The sequence below is a fragment of the Micromys minutus genome (assembly GCF_963924665.1).
Source record: "Micromys minutus genome assembly, chromosome: 33".
Classification (NCBI taxonomy): domain Eukaryota; kingdom Metazoa; phylum Chordata; class Mammalia; order Rodentia; family Muridae; genus Micromys; species Micromys minutus.
The window spans coordinates 5083600-5108441 of NC_137968.1; the positions used below are offsets into that span (position 1 = coordinate 5083600).

Consider the following 24842-nt stretch of genomic DNA (forward strand, 5'->3'; position numbering starts at 1 on the left):
CCTAAAAACATCACAGGAGCGAGGATGTATCTCTAAGATGCCTTCCAGCCATGACATGTTGCCTTGCCACAGGCCCCAAGGTAACAGGGCCAAGTGGCCGTGGACAGAAACCATGAGCCAGAATAAATATTTCCCCTTGTAATGCACTTCTCTGGCCTATTGCCCATGACAAAAAGCTGACAGACACAGGTCAGAGTTCTGCTTTTTAAGAACCAAAGAAAACCTGCTGTCAACAGAAATGACTTTCCTAGACTCTGACATCACCAGGAACCTAAATGGATTGGAGGCAGTAAAATATCCAACCCCGGCCCCTTCTAGCCACCTGTCCTGTCAAAATGACATTAAAACATTCTCCTGGATTTCTAGCCTCTGGATCACTGAGGCTAAGATGGAAGCCTCGGTGTCTACAACAGCCTCCCCCACTGACACCACCTTACAAAGGCCCTGTGGCTTCGTAGCAGCAACTCCAGTTAGAGGATCAAGGTCAGCTTTCAAGCTAAAGCACAAGGCCCACAGAAAACACTGCAGGGCCTGGGCTGGCTCAGCAGTCAAGGGTACTTATTGCTCTTGCAGAGGACCTGGGCTTAGTTCCCAGCACCCGTGTGGTAACTCATAACTGTCTGGAACTTCGGTTGCAGGGCCTCAAATGCTCTCCTTTGGATCTGTATGCACTAGGCCTTGCACAAGGGCCATGTACCTACATTAGGCAAAACAAATGATAAAAAAGGTTGTTTTTTAAAAGGAACCAGAAATAAAGAATGCCTTTGATGAGCTCATTAATATTAATGGACTGAATATGGATGAGAAAAGAAGCTCTTAGGTCAAGACAAGGCAATAGAAACTTTTAAGCCAAAAGCAAAAACAAAACAAAACAAACAAACAAACAAACAAAAAAAAAAAACACTAGAAAGCTGCTGCCTGGTTCTGGTATTCTAGCCTGGTCGGAAAAGCGTCCACAAAGCTTGTAAGAGAAAGGGAGGTGTAAATACTGTTTTTCCTTCTGTATTTTGATCAAGGGCTCTCACCCTGTACTCCCGGCTGACCTTCAATTTGCTCTGAAATCTCCGTTGGTCTTGCATGTGAGATCCTTCTGCCTTGGCCTTTCAGGTACTGCAGTTCCAGGCCTGTGCAACAACACCCAGCTGAGAAATATTCCTTCTATATAGAAACTTCTTTTTTTTTCTGAGACATATTCTTCCCATGAAGAGGGTTAATTTTCTACACAGAAACATCTTACACAGAAAGCCGTTCTTCAATACAGAAGCTGTCTGGCTTTTAATGGTGTAAAGATTAAGACAAACAATATTAAAATGTCTTTAAAAAGTTCTCCTCCTTTACCGCTGTCCTAAGCTTTTTTGTTTGGGTTTGTTTTCGAGGCAGGGTTTCTCTGTAGCCTGGCGGTCTGGGAACTCAGAGATCTGCCTGCTTCTGCCTCCCGAGGGCTGTGATTAAACGTGTGTAACCACGACGAGCTGGCCCTTTGATAAAGGTGGGAAAGAATTCACCAGATTCCATCTCCATTTTGATGTTTGCAGATCTCAAATCTTGTCTGGTTATTCGGCGGTGTCCCAAGTACTGAAATGTGATATATATATATACTGCAGCACAGTGATTGAGCTAAGAGCATTCTCTATTTAAGTCATTTTACAGGATGGAACTGTAGCGTGACATGGTAAGCACACTATTGCCAGTAAGCATTAGGACCCTAGTTCTATCCCCACTAGGAACAAGAAGAAAAGTCACATTGCATCTGCCAGTGCGTTTCTACAAGTTCCTCTGCACCTCATACAGAGTCCCGCGGATTAGGCATTATTGAATGCAAAAGACTAAAAAATAAGCAGGCCATCCATGTATGCATTTTCCCTGCGAGGACTCTAAGCCTCCCCACACCCCCCTTTTAGGTGATTTATCTCAGGCGACAGTGGCAGAGCTGGACTAAAGCAGCTAACTTTCTGTGGGGCTTTCGCAGCGGGAAAGCTGTAGAACCGGCCGAAGCTGGAATTCCACTGGCACCTGCCTTCCAAGGTGGTGGCCAGACTCCCCCCGACTGAATAGGCTTTTCAGCCAAGAACCCGGGAAGTCCCTCGCTAAGTCCAGTCTCCGCGACAAGTGCCACCCAGCAGATCCCCGCGGCCCAGGCTGCTCCCTGCCCGGCAGAGCGCTTTCCCCGCGGACGAGCCGAGGCGACGGCTCGGCGGCCCCCGCACCGCGCCCGGGGCTGGGCTGGGCTGGGCGGGGCGCAGGGCCGGTCCCGCCGCCGCCGCGAGCCCCAACCTGCCCGCCCGACCTGGCGGCGCAGTCTCGCGGGATCGCCCAGCTCTCGCTCCCGGTGCGGGCCCCCGGGACGCTGCCCCCCAGCGCACGCTCGCCCCGGCTGTCCGAGGTGGCGGAGGAGGGACCGCGGCCGCAGGTGCGTCGCCTCCGAGCGGCTCGCAACTCCTGGGAAGCCCCCCGGACGCAGCTGCTCGGCTGCAGGCCGGGAACAGGTGCCCCGACCCCCGGGGGGTTCGGGGGAGCGTCCGGAGGTCCCCGGGAGCTGCCGGTGGAAGGTTTGCGCTGGGCGGGATTCGGGGCGCAGGGGGCTGGGGGTGAGCGCGTTGGAGGGGAAGGTGGGTGCTGGAAGTTTCCTAGGGGACCTCGGTCAACCCTGGCAGACGGATTGGCCTTTGCGAAAACAGGAAAAGCACATCCGCAGGAGACTGCCATTGTAGAGAGAGCTAACGTCCAAGAACTCTGGGTCTTAGGGAATCCCACTTGTCCTCATTTCCCCCATATAGTAAGGTGACCAAGGGGCTCCTAAGTCCCCCTCTAACCACCCGCACCCCTTTCCTTGTTCAAACTTGCTTATGCCATGCCTCTTAGACACTATAAACCTTCATCAGCAGTTCCCCAGAATTGAGGCTTCCTTAGCAAAATGATACACTCTGGGCAGGTGGAAAAGTCTCTAAGAATTGTCCACATTTTTCTTTCCAGCATCAGTCACCTAGCATGAAATTTGTCTTGGGTTTGACTTACAAATGTTGCTGATAACACACTCTGCGTTTGCTTTTACAGCATTTTCAGGACACAGCACATCCTTCAAAATGGTAAAAATAACGAAACGAGGAATCTGTACACTTTATCTCTGAGTTGAGACTCTTTGGTGCGGAAAGGAGCCCAAGACTAATCCAAGCCATGTGGTAAAATCTGGGGAAGATGGAAATGTTCCGGTTTCTGTTGACGGGCATTCTTCTGCCCCTCGTAAGAGGACACAGCCTTTTCACCTGTGAGCCAATCACTGTTCCCAGATGTATGAAAATGGCCTACAACATGACATTTTTCCCTAACCTGATGGGTCATTATGACCAGGGCATAGCTTCTGTGGAAATGGAGGTGAGTCGTTTTTCATGCCGATATTAAAAGTTAGATTATGCGCAGTGTTTTAACTATTACTTTTAAATCTTTAAACATGGTTTCCCCCCCCAATCATATCTTCAAAGTACTTTTAAAAATTAAGTTCCCCCCTCCACTGACATATTTTGTCTACATTTGGGCCGCTCGTTAATTTGCTTAAAAGAAACGTTGAGTTCATAATGGAGGGAAGTTACAGATAATAAAAATGCTTTGCTTTTCTGAATTTGTGTTTTTGATTCTCTAAGACTGATTTCCAAATTTAAAATTTTTCAATGTTTATTTGGTTGGGTTTTTTTTTTTTTTTTTTTGGTTTTTTGTTTTTTTTTTTTTGTTTTTTTTTTTTGTTTTTTTTTTTTTTTTTAAGATAAGGTTTCTCTGTGTAGCACTGGCTGTCCTGGAACTCACTTTGTAGACCAGGCTGGCCTCAAACTCAGAGATACACCTGCCTCTGCCTCCCGAGTGCTGGGATTAAAGGTGTGCACCGTCACACTCTGCTCCAAATTCTGAATTTTTAAATGGTTGACTAAACCTATAATCTGTCTTGCTTGAGCGAAAATGGAAGAAACTTCCATGTTTTTATAAAGTACTTGTCAATTTATTTGGCTTAGTTTTCCCAAAGTTAATACATGATTGGAATGTTTTGGTGCTACAGAGTGTTTTACTAAAAGGTTCTTTCAGGCCTAGCGTGTGCGTATGTTTTCTGCTTATGAGATACTTGTTAAAAGAAAGGCCACTTCTGGGGCGAAGGGCCCGGTGACACTAAGGATTGCCTCAGGTGCCTCAGTTAACTTGTCTCTGGTTTAGAGATATGCAAATGTCCCAGGGAGGTGTGGGAAGAAAGCTGCCTGTAGAGACAGGAACCTGTCCTACCACACTGATCTGTTTGGTTGATAAGTTTCAAGAAGTCGAAAGGAAAAAAAAAAAAAAAAACAAAGAAAGCCAGACAAGAGTGTAGATAAAGGTTTTTCCTCAGGTTATCTCTGAGAGGCGGAAACCCCTAGAAATATAATGTAGATAGGTCTTTTACAACTGACCACATTTGATCTTATAGCTTTGAAGGTCTTTCACTGTCTGCTTGGATAGTTACTTGTCTATCTCTTCGTGACTCCTGTCTGGGTAGGGCGGTTCTTAAATACTAAGATATAATTTTCAAAGATTTAAACGGTATAGTGTTTTTACTCTTTCAGTAGTTTCGCCAAACTAGTGCAAAATGAGGACCGAGCACGGAGCCTCTCAGACCCAGCGAGGTCTCACCTCACAGCTACATCCTCAGCCCTGCAAGGCGTTCTTTTGAACACTCAACAAAGGATGTAGGGAGACTTCCATCGATTAATCAGAACCATAAGTGTATAGTGGATACCACCAAGCAGTAATTACAGCGTTCAGTTCAGTCTGGCCGCCTCTGATTATAATGTTTTATAATACGTGCCTCAGTAAGTGTTCGAGAAGCGTCTTATTTTAATCTGGCTTCCTCTGTCTGTAGAAGCAACGCACATTCTAGGTTTGAGCGCTAACAGTGACCTTAGAAATTCGTAACCTTACACCCAAGGTCCTTCCTGTAGCAGCAGAGGAGCAGCCGGTAACGTCTGCTGTTTTAAAGAGCTTTGAAGGCAGCAACAACTACTTAATGCTTTGGGTCATTGTTTTTAAAGACAGGTGTTTCTGTTCTGCTTTTTTAAAGTTTTTGTTGTTGTAGTTTTGTTTGTTTGAACTTACCTAGCTAGCTTCCCAGGTCATTTCATGTCTGACATCATCAAGATGGTTTTTGGTTCTGCGTGCAGACATCACCAATCTCTTCTGGTATATGATCGTCATGTGCCAAGGGCTCCTAGCTTTGGGTCCAGGTTTCCTGTCACATTTCCGGTGGATTAGTTTTAAGATAAAGGCTGAAGAATCCCTTGGTGCTTACGGCACCCACTTGTTCCTTCTTTGTCTTTTTGCAAAGAGTCTTTGTTCTGAGACAGGATCTTCCTTGGTTGCCAGTCTGGTTTTGAACCGTCTCTGTAGCCCAGGTAGGCAGTGAAAACATTAAACCCTCCTTCTCTCCCTTTCCCAGTGGCAGGGTTAGAAGCGTTCTTTTCTCGTTAAATTAGCGGGGGCTTCTTGTGTTTCCTATACTGGCCTGTGACTTGCTGTATAGCCTGGGCTGGTTTTGAATTCATGAGCCTCCTGCCTCCACGCTCTGAGATCATTGGGCACTCACCACCATGCCTACAACAGAGGTCCTTTTTTTAGCTAGCAAGAATTCCATGTAAGTCAAGAGATTTCTCTTATTTCTCTCTTTAAAAATGTATTATTGTACGTGTGTATATTCATGGTATGTGTGCATGTGTGTGCATGTGTGTGCGTGTGTGTGTGCACGTGTGTGTGTGTGTGTGTGCACGTGCAGATGTGCCATGTACACTGCCAATGTGGAGGTCAGAAAACCATGTGTGGGAGTTGGCTTTCTATTTCCACCAAGAGTCCTGAGCATCTCACTCAGGTTACCAGGCAGATGCCTTCATGCACTGAGCCGTCTCATCGAGTCTCCTCTCTTTCTGTGCCTAGGCTTTCACTTTGTACTAGCTAACATCTTTTTACTGAGATTAGGTTGCTAATCTGTGATCAGATAAGATAGGACGGTGGCTCGTAGTTTAGTTCGTAGACAGCAGCTTCAGAGCACTTTAGGGACCTTGATCTCTGAGAACAGCGTGTGGCTGTAGCGACCAGCTTTCCCACCAGATGTGATTGTTAAAGTTGAAGACCCACTCAGTAAGCCTTTTCTGTGACGGGCCATTATTTTCAGGTTTATAGAGCATGCAGTCTCTGTCACGGAGAGTCGCCTTCTCAGCTGTGGCAGGGAAGCGGCTGTAGACAATGTTGACTGAATTAATATGGCCGTGTCTCAGTAAAACTTTAATGCGGTTGCAGAAATGGTCTGTGGGCAGACGTGTGAGCTGCACTTCGCTAAACCTGTAAGTACTTGAAAGTGTTTAACAAGTAGTTTATCATGGAATAAAAATAAGCATTATTGTGCATTCTTAGCAATATGTTACCTAGGTTCTATCTCACTGTCCACATGAATTATTTATCATTTATTTATTTGTGTTGTGTGTGTGCGGGGGGTTGGGGGAATACAGAAGCCAGACAGAGGAGTATGTTGGCTGTCTTTATTGCTTTCTACCTTATCGTCTTGAGACAGGGGCCCTCACTGAGCTGGGTCTTACTTAGCTAGCAGTCTAGCTGTCGGCCCCTGTTGCTGGGATTACAGACACACACAGCCACACTCAGCCTTTTATGGGTGCTGGGGATTTGAACTCAGATTCCGACACTTGCAACTCTTGCTTTTTGTGGTGGTTTCAAAGAGAAAGGCCCAATAGGGTAATATGTGTAAATACATGGTCCCCAGTTGGTAAAACTATTTGGGAAGGATTAGGAGGCGTGGTCTTGCTTGGAGGAGGTGTCATTGTGGTTGGGCTTTGAAGTTTAAAAGAACTGGCACCTCTCTCTCTCTCTCTCTCTCTCTCTCTCTCTCCCCTCCCTCCCTCCCTCCCTCCCCCTCTCTCTCCCCCTCCCTCCCTCCCTCCCCTCCCCCCCCCACCTCCGTGTGGATCAGCATGTGAGCTCTCAGCTGCTGCTTCAACATTCTGCCTGCCTGCCACCATGCTCCCCTCCATGATGGTCATGGATTCTAACTCTCTGAAACCTGAAGCCCCACATAAAATCTTTCTTCTGTAAGTTTTCTTGGTGATGGTGTTTTACCACAGCAATAAAAAGCTCTCTTTATATGGCTTTGTCTGGCTTCGAACTTGCTTTGTAGACCAAGCTAGCTTTCAACTCATGGAGATCCACCCTCCTTTGGCTCTGGAGTGCTGGGATTAAAGGTCTGGACCACCACACCCTACTCCATATAAACTTTTAAAATCAAATTTATCACAAGTCAAAAGGATCTGACGGGAATAGCATGCTTCTTCAAGTTTGCTTCAGAAATTACTTGAAATAAGAGATTTCAGTCTCCACCCAGCCCCGTTTTGTATTACCTTCATAAGGTGATTTGTATTACAAAGAGTTAAGTTCTGACTAAGTGGTAACTTGTTTTATCGAAAGGATGCTGCCCAGCTGAACTGTCTGTCCCTGATGAAAGAAAATGGCATCTGGCTTTCCACTATGCCCTTTGTTTTCTGTCTACAGCTTTGTTTCAGAGCTTAGGTTGACATCCTGTGAGAGGCTGACTTCATACCGGAGGACTGAGGTTCATCCAGGGAAAATGGAAACAGGAATATTGTATTATTCTTTGCTGAGGTCTAGAGTCACATATTGTGTTTGGACCAGCATGTGGCCATTTATCTTTAAACAGTTCAAAGGAAGTAAGCCATAAACCTTTTCCTTTCCACTTGTTCGTATGCGCTATTAAAACGTGGATATTCAGTTGAAAATAAAAGGAATGGGCAGGGAATGGATCAGTGGATGTCTGAGAGAAAATGGTTTCTGCTGCAGTGGCTCTTCTGAGACATTTGCAGTTTTGTGCTTTTAGCAGAATCCAGAGGACCCTGGCCTGCCGTTGTTTACCTCCTTTTGTTCTGTGCTTATACACATGGCTCTAAAAGAGAGGAGGTGTTCAGTTTCATCCAGCTACTTTGTTTTTTTTTTTTTAGGCTATACTGTGTAAAATGGCTGTAGCTAACCCATAAGTCATATAGGGGTCACAGAGGTGAGGTAAACGCTTCGAAGTGCCCCCAGTCAGGAGTGTATCTCCGCTGCTACTGTGATTGCAGAACCTCAGCTCCCCTTTCTTTGGAAAGTCAGGCTGTAGGTGCAGGGAAAGGTGTCTACAGTGTACAGGAAACCTCATGTGAACAGAGGCTCTGGGTCTTGGTGTCCTGCAGTCCGGGATGTTGTTTCCCTTTGGAAGAGCCCATCCCTGAGGGGCTGTGAGGAGATACGGCATTGTCTTTCCTGCAGACTGCCTGTGGTACATCTCCCTTTGTGTGTTTGTATTGTGTCCACTAATAGTCACTGAACCTGAATTATAGTTTTCTCAGCTTTCATAGTGGACAGTTGCCATGAAAATACGGCATACTACCATGCAGATGTCTTTCCAATTTTCCAAAGGAAATAAATGAAATGTTATAATGCTATCTGCCAAAAAAAAATCTTCAAATAACAATATATAGAAATACTGTGCACTTTTCATTTTATTGTTTCCAGTTTTATTTTATCTTTGTTTTAAAAAGGCTGACTAGCCCGAGATTGGACACATTGATAAAAGTAAGCAAAAGTGTTTGTAACACAGAAATACAGTAATTGATTGATTTTTTTCTTAAAGCAGTGGTTTTCAACCTGTAGGTTATAACCCTTTGGGGGGAGATCAGAAGACTTTCATAGGGGTCGCATGAAACAATAAGAAAACACAGATACTATATTACACGTAATATAGTGTATTAAACGTTCACACGTAACAGTATTAAAATTAGTTATGAAATAGTAACAAAAATAATTTTATGGTTGGGGAGTTACCACAACATGAGGAACTGTATTGAAGGGTCAAAGCGTTGGAAGGTTGAGAACCTCTGTCCTAAGCAGGAGTTTTGAGCACATATGTTCTAAACTGAAAATTAGACTCTGCGGTTGCTCGCCAAGTACCAACAGGATTCCAATCCGTGCTCCAGTAGCAGGATAAATAGTCTTCTTCAGCACTAACAGAGGAGACAAGCCCATTCGAAACCATGCTAAGGATGGACCTCCCTGCCTAGGCTGACCCTTTATGTTTTTCTCAAAGGGAGAAAAAAAAAACAAACATCTTTCTTCTTTCTTAAAGATCATTTTATTATTTTAAAGTTTTATTTATTTTATGGTATGGGTGCTTTGTCTGAATGTGTGTCTGTGTGTCACCCGCGTGCCTGATGCTCTTAGATCTTGGGAGTTAAACATGGCTGCTGGGAACTAAACTTGGGTCCTCTACACTGCGGAGCCATCTCTCCAACCCTCACAAACACCTCTTTTTCTCAGGACCTCAGCTGAAACCATAGCCTGTACTTTTCAATCCCTCTAATACAATGACCCCAGGCCCTTGTTCTGGTTTTCCCTGTCATCACTGTGATATAGGGAGCTACAGGTCCTTTTTCTGTGTCTCCCTGAGATTAGCTGATGTCCATCCATTCAATGTCCATCCCACTCATCCGAGTGCGTATGTCAATCCAGAGACACCTTTCAATACTGGGCGTACGGTAATAAATCAGTAGACCTCTGTGCTCTCCTGGAATTTATAGTCTCATCGGAGAAATAGAAAACAATCTGCTTTGTCTTACATTTTCATTATCGTTTTTCAGCAAAGGTTTATTAAATTCTCAGATTGCCTTTTGCCCATTAAACAGAACCAGACACACATTCAGATCCACTTTAATATTCTTGCTCTGGTTATTGCTTCGTTTCTTTTATACGCTTTTTGATTATTTGTGCTCTGTAAGAGACCTCCCTGGGTTTTTATTTCCTTCCTAGGAGAGGGCACCTGGAGTAGTTAGGCAGAAAGGGCACCTACTGTTACAGCAGTGGGGCAACTTCCAGACTTCCGAGGCAGAGGAGACTCGGGAGGAGGGTCTGCTTGGGAGAAGTGCACATGGGGTTTCGCTGAGGGCAGATCCTGACTGGAGGGGTCTGGGGTCGGAACCTCATGTCACGTAGCTGCACAGCCCATGTGGTGTCATGGCACAGCAGGGACTTAGGAGTATCTGCTGCCACACATGGTATCTTGGCCGCTGGCAATAGCCAGGTCAGCCTCAAAGGGAAGCCATATTCCTGAGTTTGGGTGTCCCTTCTACCACCGTGACCCCTTTGTTCCAGAACCTAGCCATCAGATCTTGAAGTAAGTAGGAAAAAACCCGATTGACATCCACAGAGTGGAAATTTAGTCTACATGGTTAAGGGCTTGCCTTCACACATAACAAAACCATTGGACATTATAGGCTCATTTTGGAAGAAAAAAAAATGTCACAGACTGCTTTTCCGGATTCCTAACCGCAAGTTCTTCCATCTTCCAAGTAAAGGCGCCTGCAGTGACGATTGATCTGAGTGGGGTCCCTACATGGTCCCTGCATGGTAGAGAAAGCTAACGAGTTGTTCTCTGACCTACCGTGTATACCTTAACGTCTCTCTGTCTCTGTCTGTCTGTCTGTCTGTCTGTCTCTCTCTCTCTCTCTCTCTCTCTCTCTCTCTCACACACACACACACACACACACACACACACGCACACGCGTGGGAGCGCGTGGCTAAGACACTATGTATTTGGTTTTCTAAAGTTCTGTTTCTTAGGGCTATTTGAATAAAATGTAACAACATGTTGCAGTTTATCTTGGCTGGGCCCTCTTGTCATTTAGCCAAAGGGAAGTCTCCACGAAGCCATCGGTGGTGGTGGTGGTGGTGCTGTGTAGTTGCTCGTTTTGTGGTGTCGTGCTGGAGTTCAGGGCTTGGGTGTGCCAGGCAAGCTTCCCAGGGCCGAGGCACACCCGAGTTCACCGGTGACTTTAGGAAAGAGCCTGGATATGGCAGAAGTAGGTGCTCTGAGAACATGCACAGTACGCTTCTGCTTCTGTCCCATGTCTCTATGATGAGCGCAGCCACTTGAAGGTGGGAACTGTGGGGACACCTGTCGCCAGGAGTGGGTGGGTTTGAGCTCCGAGTTCAGGGGAGGTGACGTACGTAGCTTGGCGATCTAGATATTATTTAGATTCTCTAGATACCCCATTGTTCTGTTCAGTCCCCACTGGGAACAGGTAACAAAACTTGGGAGGAAATTCCCCTCACGTCAGTGGAAATGAGCCTGTACGTTTGTTCTTACTGTTGCCGTGGGTCAGGGGTGTAGGTCTATGGCCTCATCCTCTATGGGGACTGACATCTGTGACTTGGTATGGGGTCAGGGTGTCTGGCAGGGAACTGGACATGCAGACTTGAGGAGCCGCTTTACTTTAAGGCAGGGGTTCTCATCCGAAGGGTTGTCAAGTGGACGTCTGGCTCCAGCCCTGCTCCCGAATCAGTAGATCTGAGATAGGATGGAGAATCGGCATCTCTAAGACGTCCAGGGACGACGCTTAGGGAATTCCTTTCTATGGCGGGGCAGCCACGGAGCGCCGTGGTTCTTCTGTGTGCCTGGCCTGAGAAGTGCCAGAGAGGAACCTGGGAGGCTGGAGCAGCACGTGAGCTGGCACGTGTGCATGTGTGCATGTGTGCTGGCATGTGTGCATGTGTGCATGTGTGCTGGCATGTGTGCACGTGTGCAGTAAGAAGACTACATCTGAAAAGGTGCTTAGCCATGCAGTTACAGTTGCTTAAGGCACTTAGAACGTTAACATGGGCAAGCAGTGGTGGTCACTAGCTTTGATGGTGTCACTAACCTCAGAAAGCCCTATTGATCTACATTATTGATTTGTTTTTAGTTTTTCTGTCATGATAGAGAAAAGACTTCTTACTGAAGAGACGGCTCAGTGGTTAGAGCACTGGCTGCTCTTCCAGAGGTCCTGAGTTCAAATCCCACCAACCACATGGTGGCTCACAACCATCTGTAACGGGATCTGATGCTCTCTTCTGGTGTGCATGAGAAAAGACCTCTGAACAGTTTGTTTGTGTTTTCTTCCCCAATAATGTTTGTAGAAAACCAATATTGTTTTACATCCCTATGTTTGCTAGATGTGGCTATTTAAGGCATCCATGAACAGATTTTGTAGATGACAGTGGGCTGGATTTGAAGGTCCCTGGCCAAATCCCCATTTGCTGTCTGATCTCCAGAAAACCCTGTTTCTGAAGCTAACGTCAAGTCTAGACCCTGAGAGACACACCCATATCGATATAAACTGTGTTCCTTCTTTTCTTCTTCCTCTGGACCCTTAGAAATAAATCTCAACAGTGTCTTGCAACTAATTTTAGCTTTTTATTTTCAGATTTTGTTTTGATTTGACCCTCACAGATCACGCCAGAGCGGATCTCTTGGTGGAAGCGTTAGAGAGTGAACAGAAAGCTGTTTACTTTCTTCTTACAAAGTCAGACTTTCCCTCGAGGGCTGTGGGCTTAGAGTGCTGCGTGACACATAGCCTCACTCCCTTCCTCACGCTGTCACTGGTGATTTATGTGACAGAGAAGCACGTCACACTGATAGAACTTGACAACGAGGAACAGTATTTGGTTTCCACTTGCTTACACTCTCGTCCTTTGTAAGTCTGTTTTCCTCCGCAGGAATCATTCTGTTCTCTGACTACACAGTTCCTTAGGACCCTCACTTCACATCCCCGTCCTCGTGACCTTCATTCCGGTCTTCATTTCTCTGGTGGCAGCTGCTCACTGTCTCCTGTGACACGTCCTTCTCCGGTGCACCGAGGGTCCGAGAGACTTTGAGGATAATTCTGTCTGTCACTTATCCATCAAATGTCGCCGCATTTCCTCTCTAGATGATAATAGGATGCTTACTGCTTGGCCTCCAGTTAGGCCTGTAGCTCAGTTCTAGATTGGTTTTTTCCCATTTGCTGAGATCACTTACAATCCATTCTTTATGGAATTTGCATACTAGTCTTTTTGGCTTATTTAAGCTAAAGAAAGAAAGAAAGGAAAAGAAAGAAAGAAAGAAAGAGAAAGAAAGAAAGAGGAAAGAAAGAAAGAAAGAGGAAAGAAAGAAAGAAAGAAAGAAAAGAGGAAAGAAAGAAAGAAAGAAAGAGGAAAGAAAGAAAGAAGAACAACAAACAGATGGAACTTGAATAGCTAATAGATTCAGATTCAGACTATCTGGAGGGGCAAAGGAGCCAGAGCATGGATAAGATTGTGTCAGAGGATGTTTGTCGCCCATGCCGGGCCTTTGGACCCTGGACCCTTTTTATGGCACTGTAGAGGTGGTTGGTCCCCTGCAGCTGTCTGACCTAATCTGTGTATCTCTCTCTCTCTTGCCCACTTTCTTTCCAAAAACCATATACCTCAGGCATCCAAACGGCCAGGCCTATGTGTCTGTTGCCAAAATGCCCCCCTGCAGCCTCCTTAGATTGTCTAACGTTTCCTCTAACAGAACTGCTGAGTAGTCAGACAGTGAGTGTTCAGGCGAGGGCTCAGTGCGAAACAGTTGCTACAGAGATTGTTCTGTTGTTTGGGAGTTTAGCGCTGCTGCTGAGTCTGCCACGTTCTTCATGAACTTGAGCCGTCATGAATGTCCTTAGAGGTCATCTAGGAGGCTTCTCGAATTTCCCTCTGAGACCCAGAGAAAGAATTACCTGTGCAAAGTGACACTCGTGCTTGGACTTAGTTGGATTTAGTTGGAATTAGAGTCCTGGCAGCATATTGGCCAAGATTATGTAAACAGCCTCGAGTTCTTGTCCTCACTAGCCGTCTGTCCTAGTTTAGCTGCGTTTACTTTTGTTCATCAGAACAAAATAGAGGCGAGACATCCTCTTCCCGGTTCCTGCCGGTCCTAACAGCGGCAGCTGTCTAGGGTGTCTGAGGACGGCTGGCCCTGACTGGCCCTGGAAAGAGCCGACTTCTCATTTTTCTGAGGATTAGCACTGCAGTTAGCAGGATTGTCTTAGTCACCATTAAACGCCAGATCCTCGAAAGTGTTGCTGATCCTTCTTTGTTACTGTGTGAGTTTGAGAATTCAACAGAAAAATGAAAAGTGCCTGGGTGTGCCCTGAGGACAGGCCTGCTGGGAGCCGACTCTCACCCAGCAGGAAAAGCAAAAAGAAATAGCACAGGTCAACTTTGTAGTCTTTGCATCTGAAGGTTTAGTTCCCAAATACGGAGTTTGAACATTTGGTGGAAAAATGTTGATTCCTAACAAGACTGGAGCAACTTCAGCATCCTGTTGGACATCGGCATCCCGTCGGACATTGGCATCCCGTCATGGGACCGCTGACCCATTGCTTGAAGCAATACTTGTCTCTGAAGTATTTGTCCTCAGGTTATCTGTGCCTCGGGAGGTCTGCACTGTCCTCTTCTGATATGTCCCTCCTCCATCCTTGTTGGATGAGAGGTTTTTGTTAGTCTTCTGATCCGAGGGAGTGATTGTTTGAGGGAGTTGTTTTCAGCAAGAACCGGATAAGGAGTCAAGAGGGCAGACTGAGGTCGCACAGACCAGAGTCTCCTCTGTCTCTGTCACTGTACAAGGTGACCTAACCTCTTAGAGCTCGACCCCTTATCTGCAGGGGTGTCTAAAAAGCTTGTTGTAGGTATTGATAATAGGATACGGTTTGTAATATTATAATATTTATAATTCACAGCTAGAAACAGTAGCAGCGAGTCTGAAATAAGAACATTCAGATTCTAATTCAGCATAGATTTTAGAACTTCCCAGATGATTTCCAGTAAGAAGTTGGCACACTTTCTCCTAGTGACCTGAAGGTTGTCCTGACTGGGTTGTTGTGGTCTGTGATGTGGAGGTGCTGTGAGGTCACTGTAGTGAAGGAAACCAGGAAATTCTCAGCAGGGAGGGTTCCTCCTGGGCCAGAGCAGCTGCGCCTTTATTTGTTTAATGTAGCAAGCTTTTTTTTTGGGGGGGGGGATAAGTTCCCACTTAACCATCTCTTGGCTAGGTAAGGAATGCAGGAATGTTTTGAGAATAATCGACTGAAAGGTCTCCCAGGCTCCAAGACTACGTCCTTTGTCTGTCAGTCTGAGACAGTTGAAAGCTGACTGTTGGATCTGACCCAAAGACATGACCTTTATCACACCCAGTATTTTAAACGTGTACATAAAAGTGCCAAGATTCTAGTTTTGGGAGATTTTTTTCCTAAAACCCGAGGTTCTCTTTTTGTGTGTACAAAATGGGTGTGCCCAACAGTCCTGTGCACACCTCCAAGCACAGGTTGGTTTGCTTCAGGCGGCAGCTGCTGCCGGCACTTTCCCTGTCTCGAGACCCTTGGCTGACGAGCCTGGCCTTCGGACGTGGCTTCAGTTCTCTGTCAGATTCACTCCCTTCTCTGTATGTAAATATCAGTGTTTCTATGGTAGGAATAGAACAGGAACGGGGATAGAACACACAGAAAGTATGTATTGAAAGTAGATTTATTAGCTGCCTGGCATATGGACTGGGTAGTCCTAACAATGGCTAGCTGGGTGCTGGAACGGCAGGGAAACCCATAGCAGCTCCATATACCACAACTTGCTATATTGCCCTGTAATAAAAGTATATGTGTGACTACATGTGTAATTGTCATGTTGCCTCTGAGCTGGACATCAGATTTTAAATGCTGGCCATCAGCTTACTGCGGCAACTGTGGGATTTCTCTGTTAGACTCGACACAGTGCGCGTGCATTCCTTCTACTGAAGCGTCTGGCTGTCAGCCACTTGAAGGACCCCTACCACATTCATAAAGCTGCCCAAGGGCTTTCGCTTATGCTCAGCCATGTTGGGATATACGGGTCTGCTGTGGTGAGACAGTGTTTTGGGTGTGATTGTGGTTTTACCCTAGCGACTTGGCATCTGGGATCGGGAAGACTGTGCTGATATCTTGTCTTTGTTGGCCAGGCGTTTGTTTTGTCCCTTGGTTTCTGTCTCCTCTCTGTGGTGGCCATGTGTTGCCTGGTAGGAAATTCTTCTCGAGTGTGGCCCACTGGGGACTCCAGTAAGTGTGTCTGGCTATTAGGAGCTGAGGCTTAGGATGGGGAAGGGCCAGGTGAGGTCAAGGGCTTTCAAAAGAGGGAGGAAAGCAGCTGTTACACCAGGAGTGACTACGTTAGTCTCCCGGATATGGGGGCAGAGTGAGGAGAGGCCACAGCGGATGCTTGCTAAGGAGCTGGGAATGAGACTGGACCGAGGAGTAGAAGGGGAGGTGAAGAGCTCAGGTTCCCGGGCAGTGCCCTCTAGATTTGGGGGATAGGGTGGGACAGAGCAAGGAGCTGGGGGACAGAATTCTGTGTGATCCAGCGGAGATGAGCACAGGAGGGAAGGGAGGCTGCAGAGCTGGGGCTGAGACTGAGGGTTGGACTTGGAGGAGCAGAGGGAGCGGTGAAGATCTGCAGTCAGTCCGTCTGCTCCCTGCCCAGTGCGGCCTGTGAGTTCCCAGGGAGGCTGGGAAGTCAGGAGAGGAAGATCTGCCCCATACACTGGAGGTGGAGCCGGGGATAAGACTGGGGATTTGATTTGGGGGAGCAGAAGGTGAAGTGAAGGTCTGTAGTGGCCAGAGTGGGTATCAGACAGGCAGAAGTGTCTAGAATTAGGCTGGTTGAGGACAGCACCAACCATGGCATATTGACCTGCTGTTCACACCTCCTTGCCTTGCCTCGGCCCCAGAAGAGGACTGTCGCACTGCCCAGGCGTGTTCCATGCCAGGTGAAAGGCTGACCATTAAGTGCCCTTTTTAATGGCAAAGGCTCCAAGATGCCAACTGTGGTGGCCCTGTTTTTGTGCAGACAGTTTGCCACATCAGGTCAGGTGAACTTTCCGTGGGTCCAGCATTTCTCAAAAACTATTGCCGGGTGATTGCTGGGTGTGGGTTGTAAGTTTTGTGATGAGATCTCCCTGTGGAGCGTAGCCTGGCCTTCTGTTGCTGCCTCATTGTGACCATGAATTCATCCATCTCTCCTTGTTCTTACTGTTTCTTATGCTCTTTGTATTTTAAGAGTATTTTATTATGTATAAGCTGTATTCAATGTATTTTAAAAGTTATTTGTTGCAGGTTATTCAAAGTCTAAATGGTTTCTGTCAAGATCTGTTTTAGTTGCCCATACTGAAGAAAGCACAGGCCCTATTCCATCCTATCTTCCAGAAGTTTCTTGAGTCTTGTAATCACCAGAAAGAGCCTCCCCTGGGTTTCTTTGCTTGTTTGGTGATACGGCTTTGACTTTAGGAGGGTTTTTGTTTGTTTGTTTGTTATGTTTAAGTGACAGCATTTTTTTCCTTGTGGGGAAACAATGCATAGGTTCAGTACATTCCTCTCAAATCAGAATCTCTGGTCCTCTCATACATTCTCTACATGTGATGTCAGTTTTATGCTGATGACTTTAAGGATGTGTCTTCTTTTTAAAGCTATATCATATTGTTTATTTGTGATATGCATGTGTATATATAGATGCTGTGTGTATGTGTCTGTGTGTGCGTATTTTGTGTGTCTGTCTGTCTGTCTCCGTGTGTATGTCTCTCTCTCTGTGTCTGTGTCTCTGTGTGTGTCTGTGTGTGTCTGTCTGTCTCTGTGTGTGTGTGTCTCTCTGTGTGTGTCTGTGTCTCTGTGTCTCTCTGTGTGTGTCTGTCTATGAGTGTGTCTGTGTGTGTGTGTCTGTGTGTGTGTGTATCTGTCTCTGTATGTGTGTGTGTGTGTTTGTGTGTGTATCTGTCTCTGTGTGTGTGTGTGTGTGTATCTGTGTGTGTGTGTGTGTGTGTGTCTGTGTGTGTGTGTGTGTGTGTGTGTGTAGGGTCTGTACAGGCAGTTATAAACTGCCCGGCATGGATGCAGGTTCTCTGGAAGAATGACAGGCACTCTTCCCTGCGGAGCTATCTCTCCTATATCTTTTAAGCATCTCACCTGAGTCACTCTGTGTGACTTCCTGCTGGTAGTTATTCTACATTCAGACACCCCATACACACTCAGACTGTCCCGTCCACAGTCAGATGAGTGAATTGAAAATGATGGTGCGGCATCACAGTGAGGTACTAGTCAACAGTTAGAGAGGGTGAACAGCGTGGGTGCATCTCAGTGACCTGGGCTGGAGAGATGGCTCAGCATAAGAAAGAGCATCCTAGACTCCTGCATCCTTGATGCCTGCATCCTTCTCTGTCATTTTCCTTTCTCGTGTTTTCATCAGTGTCTTTATCACATGTGCTCCACACTCTACTTTGCCCCTCTCTTATTGAAAATATATTTTTTCATTACATAATATATCCTGATTATGATTTCCCTCTCTCCTCCCAGCTCCTCCTCCCCTCCCGTTTATCCGCTCCCTTTCTGTCTCAATAGAAAACAAACGGGCTTCTAAGGAAGTATAACTTATAACATAGCAATGTAATATAATGTGAGAAAATAAAAACTAATACTTCGGGGTAGAACAAAACCAACAGAAGGAAACGAGCCCAAGAGGAGGCACAAGAACCAGACACCACTTGTTCTCACACTCAGGAGTCCACAAAAACAAGCTGGAAGCCATAATGTATACACAAGGGACCTATAGGATAAAAATAGAGAAGGAAAAATATGTACATAAAATTAAAAAAAAAAAAAGCAAAGAGGAAAGGCCAGCTTAGGGGTTTAGGAATGTAACACAAGGAGCCTCCGCAGATGCCATTGTGCTCTGTCTCCACAGCAGGTGCTGCTGGGCACACAGCCCATCCCCGAGAGTGGTTTCTTTTCCCTAGTGACTCCCTTGGAGGAAACTAAGGTTTTTTTTTTTTGCAGATGGTTATCAGTTGGAGATAGCTGCTGGATTAGGATGGAGACGTGTCCATTTCTCCTTTCTGCTCTAGGATGCCGTCTGACACAGACCTGTGCGTTCATATGTGCGTAGATCCAGTTGACTCGGAGCACTTTGTTTCCTTGGTGTCTTCCAGCCCTTCCACCTCCTCTCCTGATGAGGCTCCCTGATTCTGAGGGGAAGGATTTGATGGAGACGTTCCATTAGGGCTGACTGTCTAAGGTCTCACTCTCTGTGTGGGTCTGTATTTGTTCCCATCTGCTACAGCAGGAACCTTCTTGGTACATAGTCTACTTTTTATTAGAAAGCTAGTTTTTAAAATTCTTTCCAGCTCCCAAAACATCATTATTTTACTCTAACCTAAATACTTGGCTAGATATAAAATTCCTTATTGAATGTGACTTTCCACCTGAATTTTAGAATGATCTATTCATTGCCTTTTAGCACACGCACGATACATGACCGGATGTTTAGAATTATTTCCTTTGCATACTTGTCCCTTGGTGAGGTTGTGCTCTTCCTTTCTGGCTAATGGTTTTGACGTCGTCATTGTTCATTCTGCCCATCTGCACAGGTGTTCACTATCCAGTGATATGTAGAGAAGATGTCATGGGGTAGCAGACACTGCTCAAGGTTCTGGGGATACAGCAGCAAATGGACTAGAGTCTTCCCTCCTTTAGTTTCATCCTAGTGGAAAGAGTAAACATGAAGAACACGTGTTATCTGATGACTTTGTAGACAGCAGGTGCAGGGCCCAAGGCAGAGCAGCATGGAGAGATGAGCAGAGGAGAGCCGATGGCGGCAGCCAAACTGGAGCCAGTGTGGGGTCTGGGCACTTGAGGCCCGGAGGCTCGGTAAAGACTGACACGTTCTGGTGAAGTCCTTGAACGAGGCCACACTTAGGTTTCAGAGAATCACATTGGCAGAACTGTGGATGGGTATGGATGTAAGATTAGCAAGCATGGGACATAGTGAGACCCATCGGAGGCGCCCAGTGGGCCAGGAAGGACACAGTGCCTTTGACTGGGTGGCAACAGTGGCAGATGGGAACTAGGTTTTGAAGGCAGAGTCACAGGACTTGTTGATGGACTGGATATACCGTGAAAGAAAAGAAGTAAAGGTTGAGTCTGGAGACCCCGGCCTGAGCATCATGAGACCCAGATGATCGTGGGACTGTTTGGAGGACCAGGGCTGGGTTGTCTGTAGACGGAGGAGCGTGAGGTTGTCGGGAAGCAGATGTGCACATCTGGAGTGCACCAGAGAATGAGGCTGGTGGTTTGTCCAGGAGCAGTGTTCTGGCAGGAGTGTTTCAGGGTCTGCGCTCTAGAGCATTTCCCTTACTTAGATAGAGGCTCAGAAGGTGAAATCCAGAAAAAAATTAGTGTCAGGTAAGACCAAAGGAAAAAAATCTTCAGAAAGCAGAGTTATGTTGGTGATGTAAATAAAGACTCCGAATTTACCACTGGGCTTAGGGTGCTGGCTGTCACATGCAGTTGCACCTGCTGTCCCTTCACGCTGACAGCCATGACTTCTGACGTCGCTGAGTCTGCTCACCTGCCAACTGCACAGGTCTCTACCTCCCTACCTAAAGGATTCTGTCATTTCCACCCTCACTGTACTTTGTCCTTACCTACATCTACAAAGTCATCAGATAACGTGTGTTCTTCATGTTTACTCTTTCTACTAGGATGAAACTAAAGGAAGAAAGGCTCTAGTCCATTTATTGCTGTATCTTTAAGAAATTCAAGGTTGACCAGTTGTCCCTTTTATTAAAAGCAAAATTGCTAAATACTGGGGTGACTGGTAAAAGGAGTTGTGATTGCTTGGCTTGTTTTGTTTTTTTTCCTTATTTTTTTAAAATATTGAACAAAAATTTTTATTGAAGGAGTATCCCCAGAGCCTAGAGTAGTGTCTGCTACCCCATGATGTCTGTTTTAAATATTAAATGTAACTGAATAATGAATGCCTGTGCAGATGGGACGGGTGTATAATGACAAAGCATGATTTCTTCAAAGAGGTGTAACCTATAAAACGATCATCTCCATCTTGTATGAAGGGCTCTTAACACACAAAAGTTCCTACCTCAAAATTTAAACACATTGAACACATTAAAAGAGATTTAAGACTTATTTGGAGGGTAGGTGAAAAAGTATTTATCTCCCTTTTGTCCGGGGCTCTATTCTTGTTTTTAAATAAACTTTTTAAAAGGAAAGAAACAGTCACTCTCGGCTACCTCTCTCTCTGTCTCTCTCTCTCTCTATCTCTCTCTCTCTCTCTCTCTCTCTGTCTCTCTCTCTCTCTCTCTCTCTCTCTCTCTCTCTCTCTCTTTTCATTCTTCTTTTTTTTTAAGTTAGAGTGGTAACATTGCTTGGACCAGGTTTGAGTATCACACCCCCTCATGCCATCTCTCTGTCTGTCTCTGTCTCTGTCTCTGTCTCTGTCTGTCTCTCTCTCTCTCTCTCTCTCTCTCCCGCCCTTGTTCTTCCCTGGCTCCTCCCTGTACCTATCCCAACCCCAGGACTGGCCTGGTACGTTGTCATCTCTTGAAGATGAAATACACTGAGAACAAAACAAATTGTATGGCAGTTTTTACTTTTTATTGCTCGTTTTTATCTTCACAAATAAATGGTAAAAAAAAAAAAAAGTATTTTCTTTAAGCATTTATAATTAACATTTTCCTAACCACATCTCTATTTTTTTTTTTAATAGCACTTTCTGCCTCTTGCAAATCTGGAATGTTCACCAAACATCGAAGTGTTCCTTTGCCAAGCTTTTATACCGACCTGCACAAAGCAGACCCACGTGGTTCCACCTTGTCGGAAATTGTGTGAGGAAATATTTTCCGATTGCAGAAGCTTAATGGACACTTTTGGGATCCGGTGGCCTGAAGAACTTGAATGTAACAGGTAAATGAGATTTTTCAGTGAAAGTGAAAACTACAAATACTAAATGTGAGTAGCATTTCACATCATTAGTGTGTCATGATACTGCTAACATTGACTGATTTTATTTGCTGCGCGGTGGGGTGAGCTCTGTAGACCTACTGGTTAGCCACACGCATGCTTAGTTCTTGCTGTCAGGAAACCTACAGAGAGGGTGAAGGGAAGATAATAAGTGAATGCGATGACTGAGTCACACACTCACCCATCACAATATGAGTACATGTACTGGTGCCTTTCATCGTCCTTGGTGTGGGTAGTGGTCAAGAGGATTGGCTGTTGATCTAAACAATGAAGGGTAAGGTGGAGTTACTTAGGTGATGGAGAGGGGACGGACGCTGCAGCCAATAGGAGCAGCTTGTCCAGGTTCCTTGTGACAGGAGAGAGCTCTTCCTGTGAGAAGCGGAGCAAGCTGGTGCTTGGTTACATCTCAATGCTCAGGAGACTGTCTGTGCCAGGCGGGTCAAGAGCTCAAAGCCAGTCTAGGCTGTAGTGTGAGAGTTCACCTCCAAAGGAAAATAGAGCAAAAGGCAAGGCAGTGGATCTAGCTGCTGCAGTAAGCTTAAGAAAAGCCGTGCAGGCAGTGGTCTTGCCTCGGCTCCTTCCAGCGTGACGTTCTGTTGAAAGCAGTGATGTCAGCAGCTGTGTGAGGGTCGGGACTCCAGGCCACCTCTCATCTCCAGCTTTGCTGAGGCAGAAGAGGGCAAAGGTACAGAACTCACCTCAACAGCCCCTGGGAGTTTGGTTTTATTTGTCACGACTGAACTAATAAGGAAAGTGGGAAATGGGGGTGGGTCCAGAAAGGAGGGAGGGATCCAGGGATGAGGAAGCCCAGGTTGTGGTCACTCTGGGGAAGTCTTCACTCTTACTGAGGTGGTGGGCTTCCGGGGACTAATGGTAGGAGTGGAAATTAAGTCAGCTACTTGCACAGTCTGCAGGAAACTTGGTGTTGAAACAAAGCAAGAGGGCATGGTGGCAAGACGGATGCTCAGAAGATTCACTGTAATGAGATGAGTGGTGTGAACAGAGGACAGACAGACAGACAGACAGTAGAGTTTGTCTGTGGTTGGGGTTGTACTGGACAGGGTTAGTAAGAGGCAAAGGAGCAAACACGGACTGAGAACTTTGGAATTAAGGGAAAGGAAGGCATATAGAAAGTAGAGGAGACAGTCCCTAGATGTTGTCTAAGGAGGACACAGGATCCAGGTGTGGATAGGAGGGTCCTCTGATGTAATGGTAGGATGGAGGTCAGGACGGTTCCAAGGATTAGGGTCACATGGTTACCAAGGTACCCAAAGGAATCTTCCCTGCTAGTATCTGTTGGGAATAACCACATCTGCATCCTGCTGAGCCCTGCCTCGAAGTCTACATTGACAAGTGACAGGTGTGTGGAGTCAAAGAGGGAGCCAGCTGCAGAGAGGCTACATCCCTGTCCCTTCAGGTGATGTGGCTAAGCCTGAGGTCATAGTGGACACTATAACCTGTAGATGGTCTGTAGATTGTTAAAGTTATAGTCTTTACAGTACTGAAGGTTGACTTGATACAGATTTAACGTTTAAACATTGTGTTTAGTTGGTTAAACAATGTCGTTGAGGGTTAGAGAACAAGCTCGTGGTTCTGAGTCATTAAAATGCTGCTTTTTTAAAAGATAATTTCAATTTAAGATGACCAGGAGTAGTCAAGGCTTCACAGTTCAGAGATGCTTTATGTAGTTAGATAATCTTCAAAGGCGTCAGAAGTCCACAGAATATGATATTTATAGACATTTTTAAATTAAAATCATTTGACTAGAGACTTGTCTGCTCCTGACATCACCCCTTAGATTCTAAGAAGAAATTGAGCATCAGTGGAGTTGCTCCAGTTGTGGTGAGACAGCCACTTGGCAAGAATTGCCTCATTCATCTACACACAATACTGTCCAGAAAGGGACACTCTGCGGAATAGTCGACTGATAATCTTTGCCAAGTCAAAATTATCAGCCCTTCAGATTTCTGCACTAAAAGGTCTGTCAGATATGATCCTGGGCCAGAAGGCTGAAGACTGATGCTCCAACGTTTTGAGAGAGGTAGGACTGTCCTAGTGATCAGCAGCAGTCTCTATTTATTGGCTAGTTTTGGAAGCTCTGTTTTGTGTTTCTCATTATCGGGTAATATTAGTCATTCTGAGATTTCTGATGTTGTTGAAGACTGGTAGCCTCTTAGCCAGACCAGCTGTTTGGCATTAAGAAAGTTAATCATCTCCAAAGATGATTTCCAGATGACATAAAAATCTAAAACCGAGATATAAGTCAGATATAGAATTATAGTCTTTCAAGATAGATAAAAGACTGCTTTATTTAATAGACAAAATTGATAGGCTAGATGTTAAGGCTGTCTTATTCTTTATAAATTATAAAACAGTAACAGTTATATTCATCTTATAGTTGGAAAAAAAAACTCTTTAACTGGACAAAAAGGAGGAAATATAGATTGTCCCGAAGCTGTTTGTATTTTAATGTTAATTCCACTTCCCCAAGAAGGGCTGCCTAGTCACATGACTCCAACTGAACCTTCCCATTTTAATTAATAAAAAGGAAAGCCAGTAACTGGGTGGGATGAGGGGGTGGAGAGAAGGGAGGTCTAAGAGGTCAAGGACGAGAGAGGTCAGAGATCGGAGAAGCGGAGGAGGTGAGAGGACAGAAAGGGAAGGTCATCACAACTTGGAGGTTCCGAAGGACCAGCTGGACCCAGGTGGGATTTATTGGTGTTAAATAGCTATGAACATTAAGGATTTTATAGGTCTAGTATCTCATCTAGAAGGGCAGTTTGTATCTTTTCCTATTTGATGTAACTCTTGTTGTGTAGAGTATTTGTGGATTGAGAGTTGAATATATAAACCTGTATGAAAAGCTATCGGGCTGTAGAGTTTTGCTTGTGGGATTTTGGGGGTAGAGAAACACCCCGGGACAGGCAGAGAATAGGTGTTGAAAACCGCCAGGGAAGGGAGTTGTGCGCACAGTTGGGCCGCGGTGTCGGCTCGAACCAGGCGCCAGAGGTGCACGCGGCTCCAAACTAAAAACCCGGCCTCAGGAGTGAGAACTCAGGGCTGGCAGAGAGATAAACCAATTCTGTATTTAATATTTACTGCAATCATGGTCTGTTGACACATTCAGCAGCAGTGGTGGGA

General features: G+C 45.7%; 1 protein-coding gene across 2 annotated transcripts in view; it reads left to right on the forward strand.

Annotated features, from left to right (window-relative positions):
• The first annotated feature begins 2220 nt into the window (after positions 1 to 2220).
• FZD6 (frizzled class receptor 6) overlaps positions 2221 to 24842 on the forward strand; it is a 33594-nt gene continuing 10972 nt past the window's right edge. The window contains exons 1-3 of one of the 2 annotated variants that reach the window (XM_080909481.1): positions 2221 to 2410; positions 3055 to 3372; positions 21448 to 21644. In XM_080909481.1, coding sequence (XP_080765607.1) covers positions 3196 to 3372; positions 21448 to 21644 — 374 coding nt within the window. In that variant the 5' untranslated portion in view covers positions 2221 to 2410; positions 3055 to 3195. Of the gene's footprint in view, positions 2411 to 3054; positions 3373 to 18738; positions 18824 to 21447; positions 21645 to 24842 lie in introns of those variants that run through there. The other variant, XM_080909482.1, reaches the window with a different exon arrangement.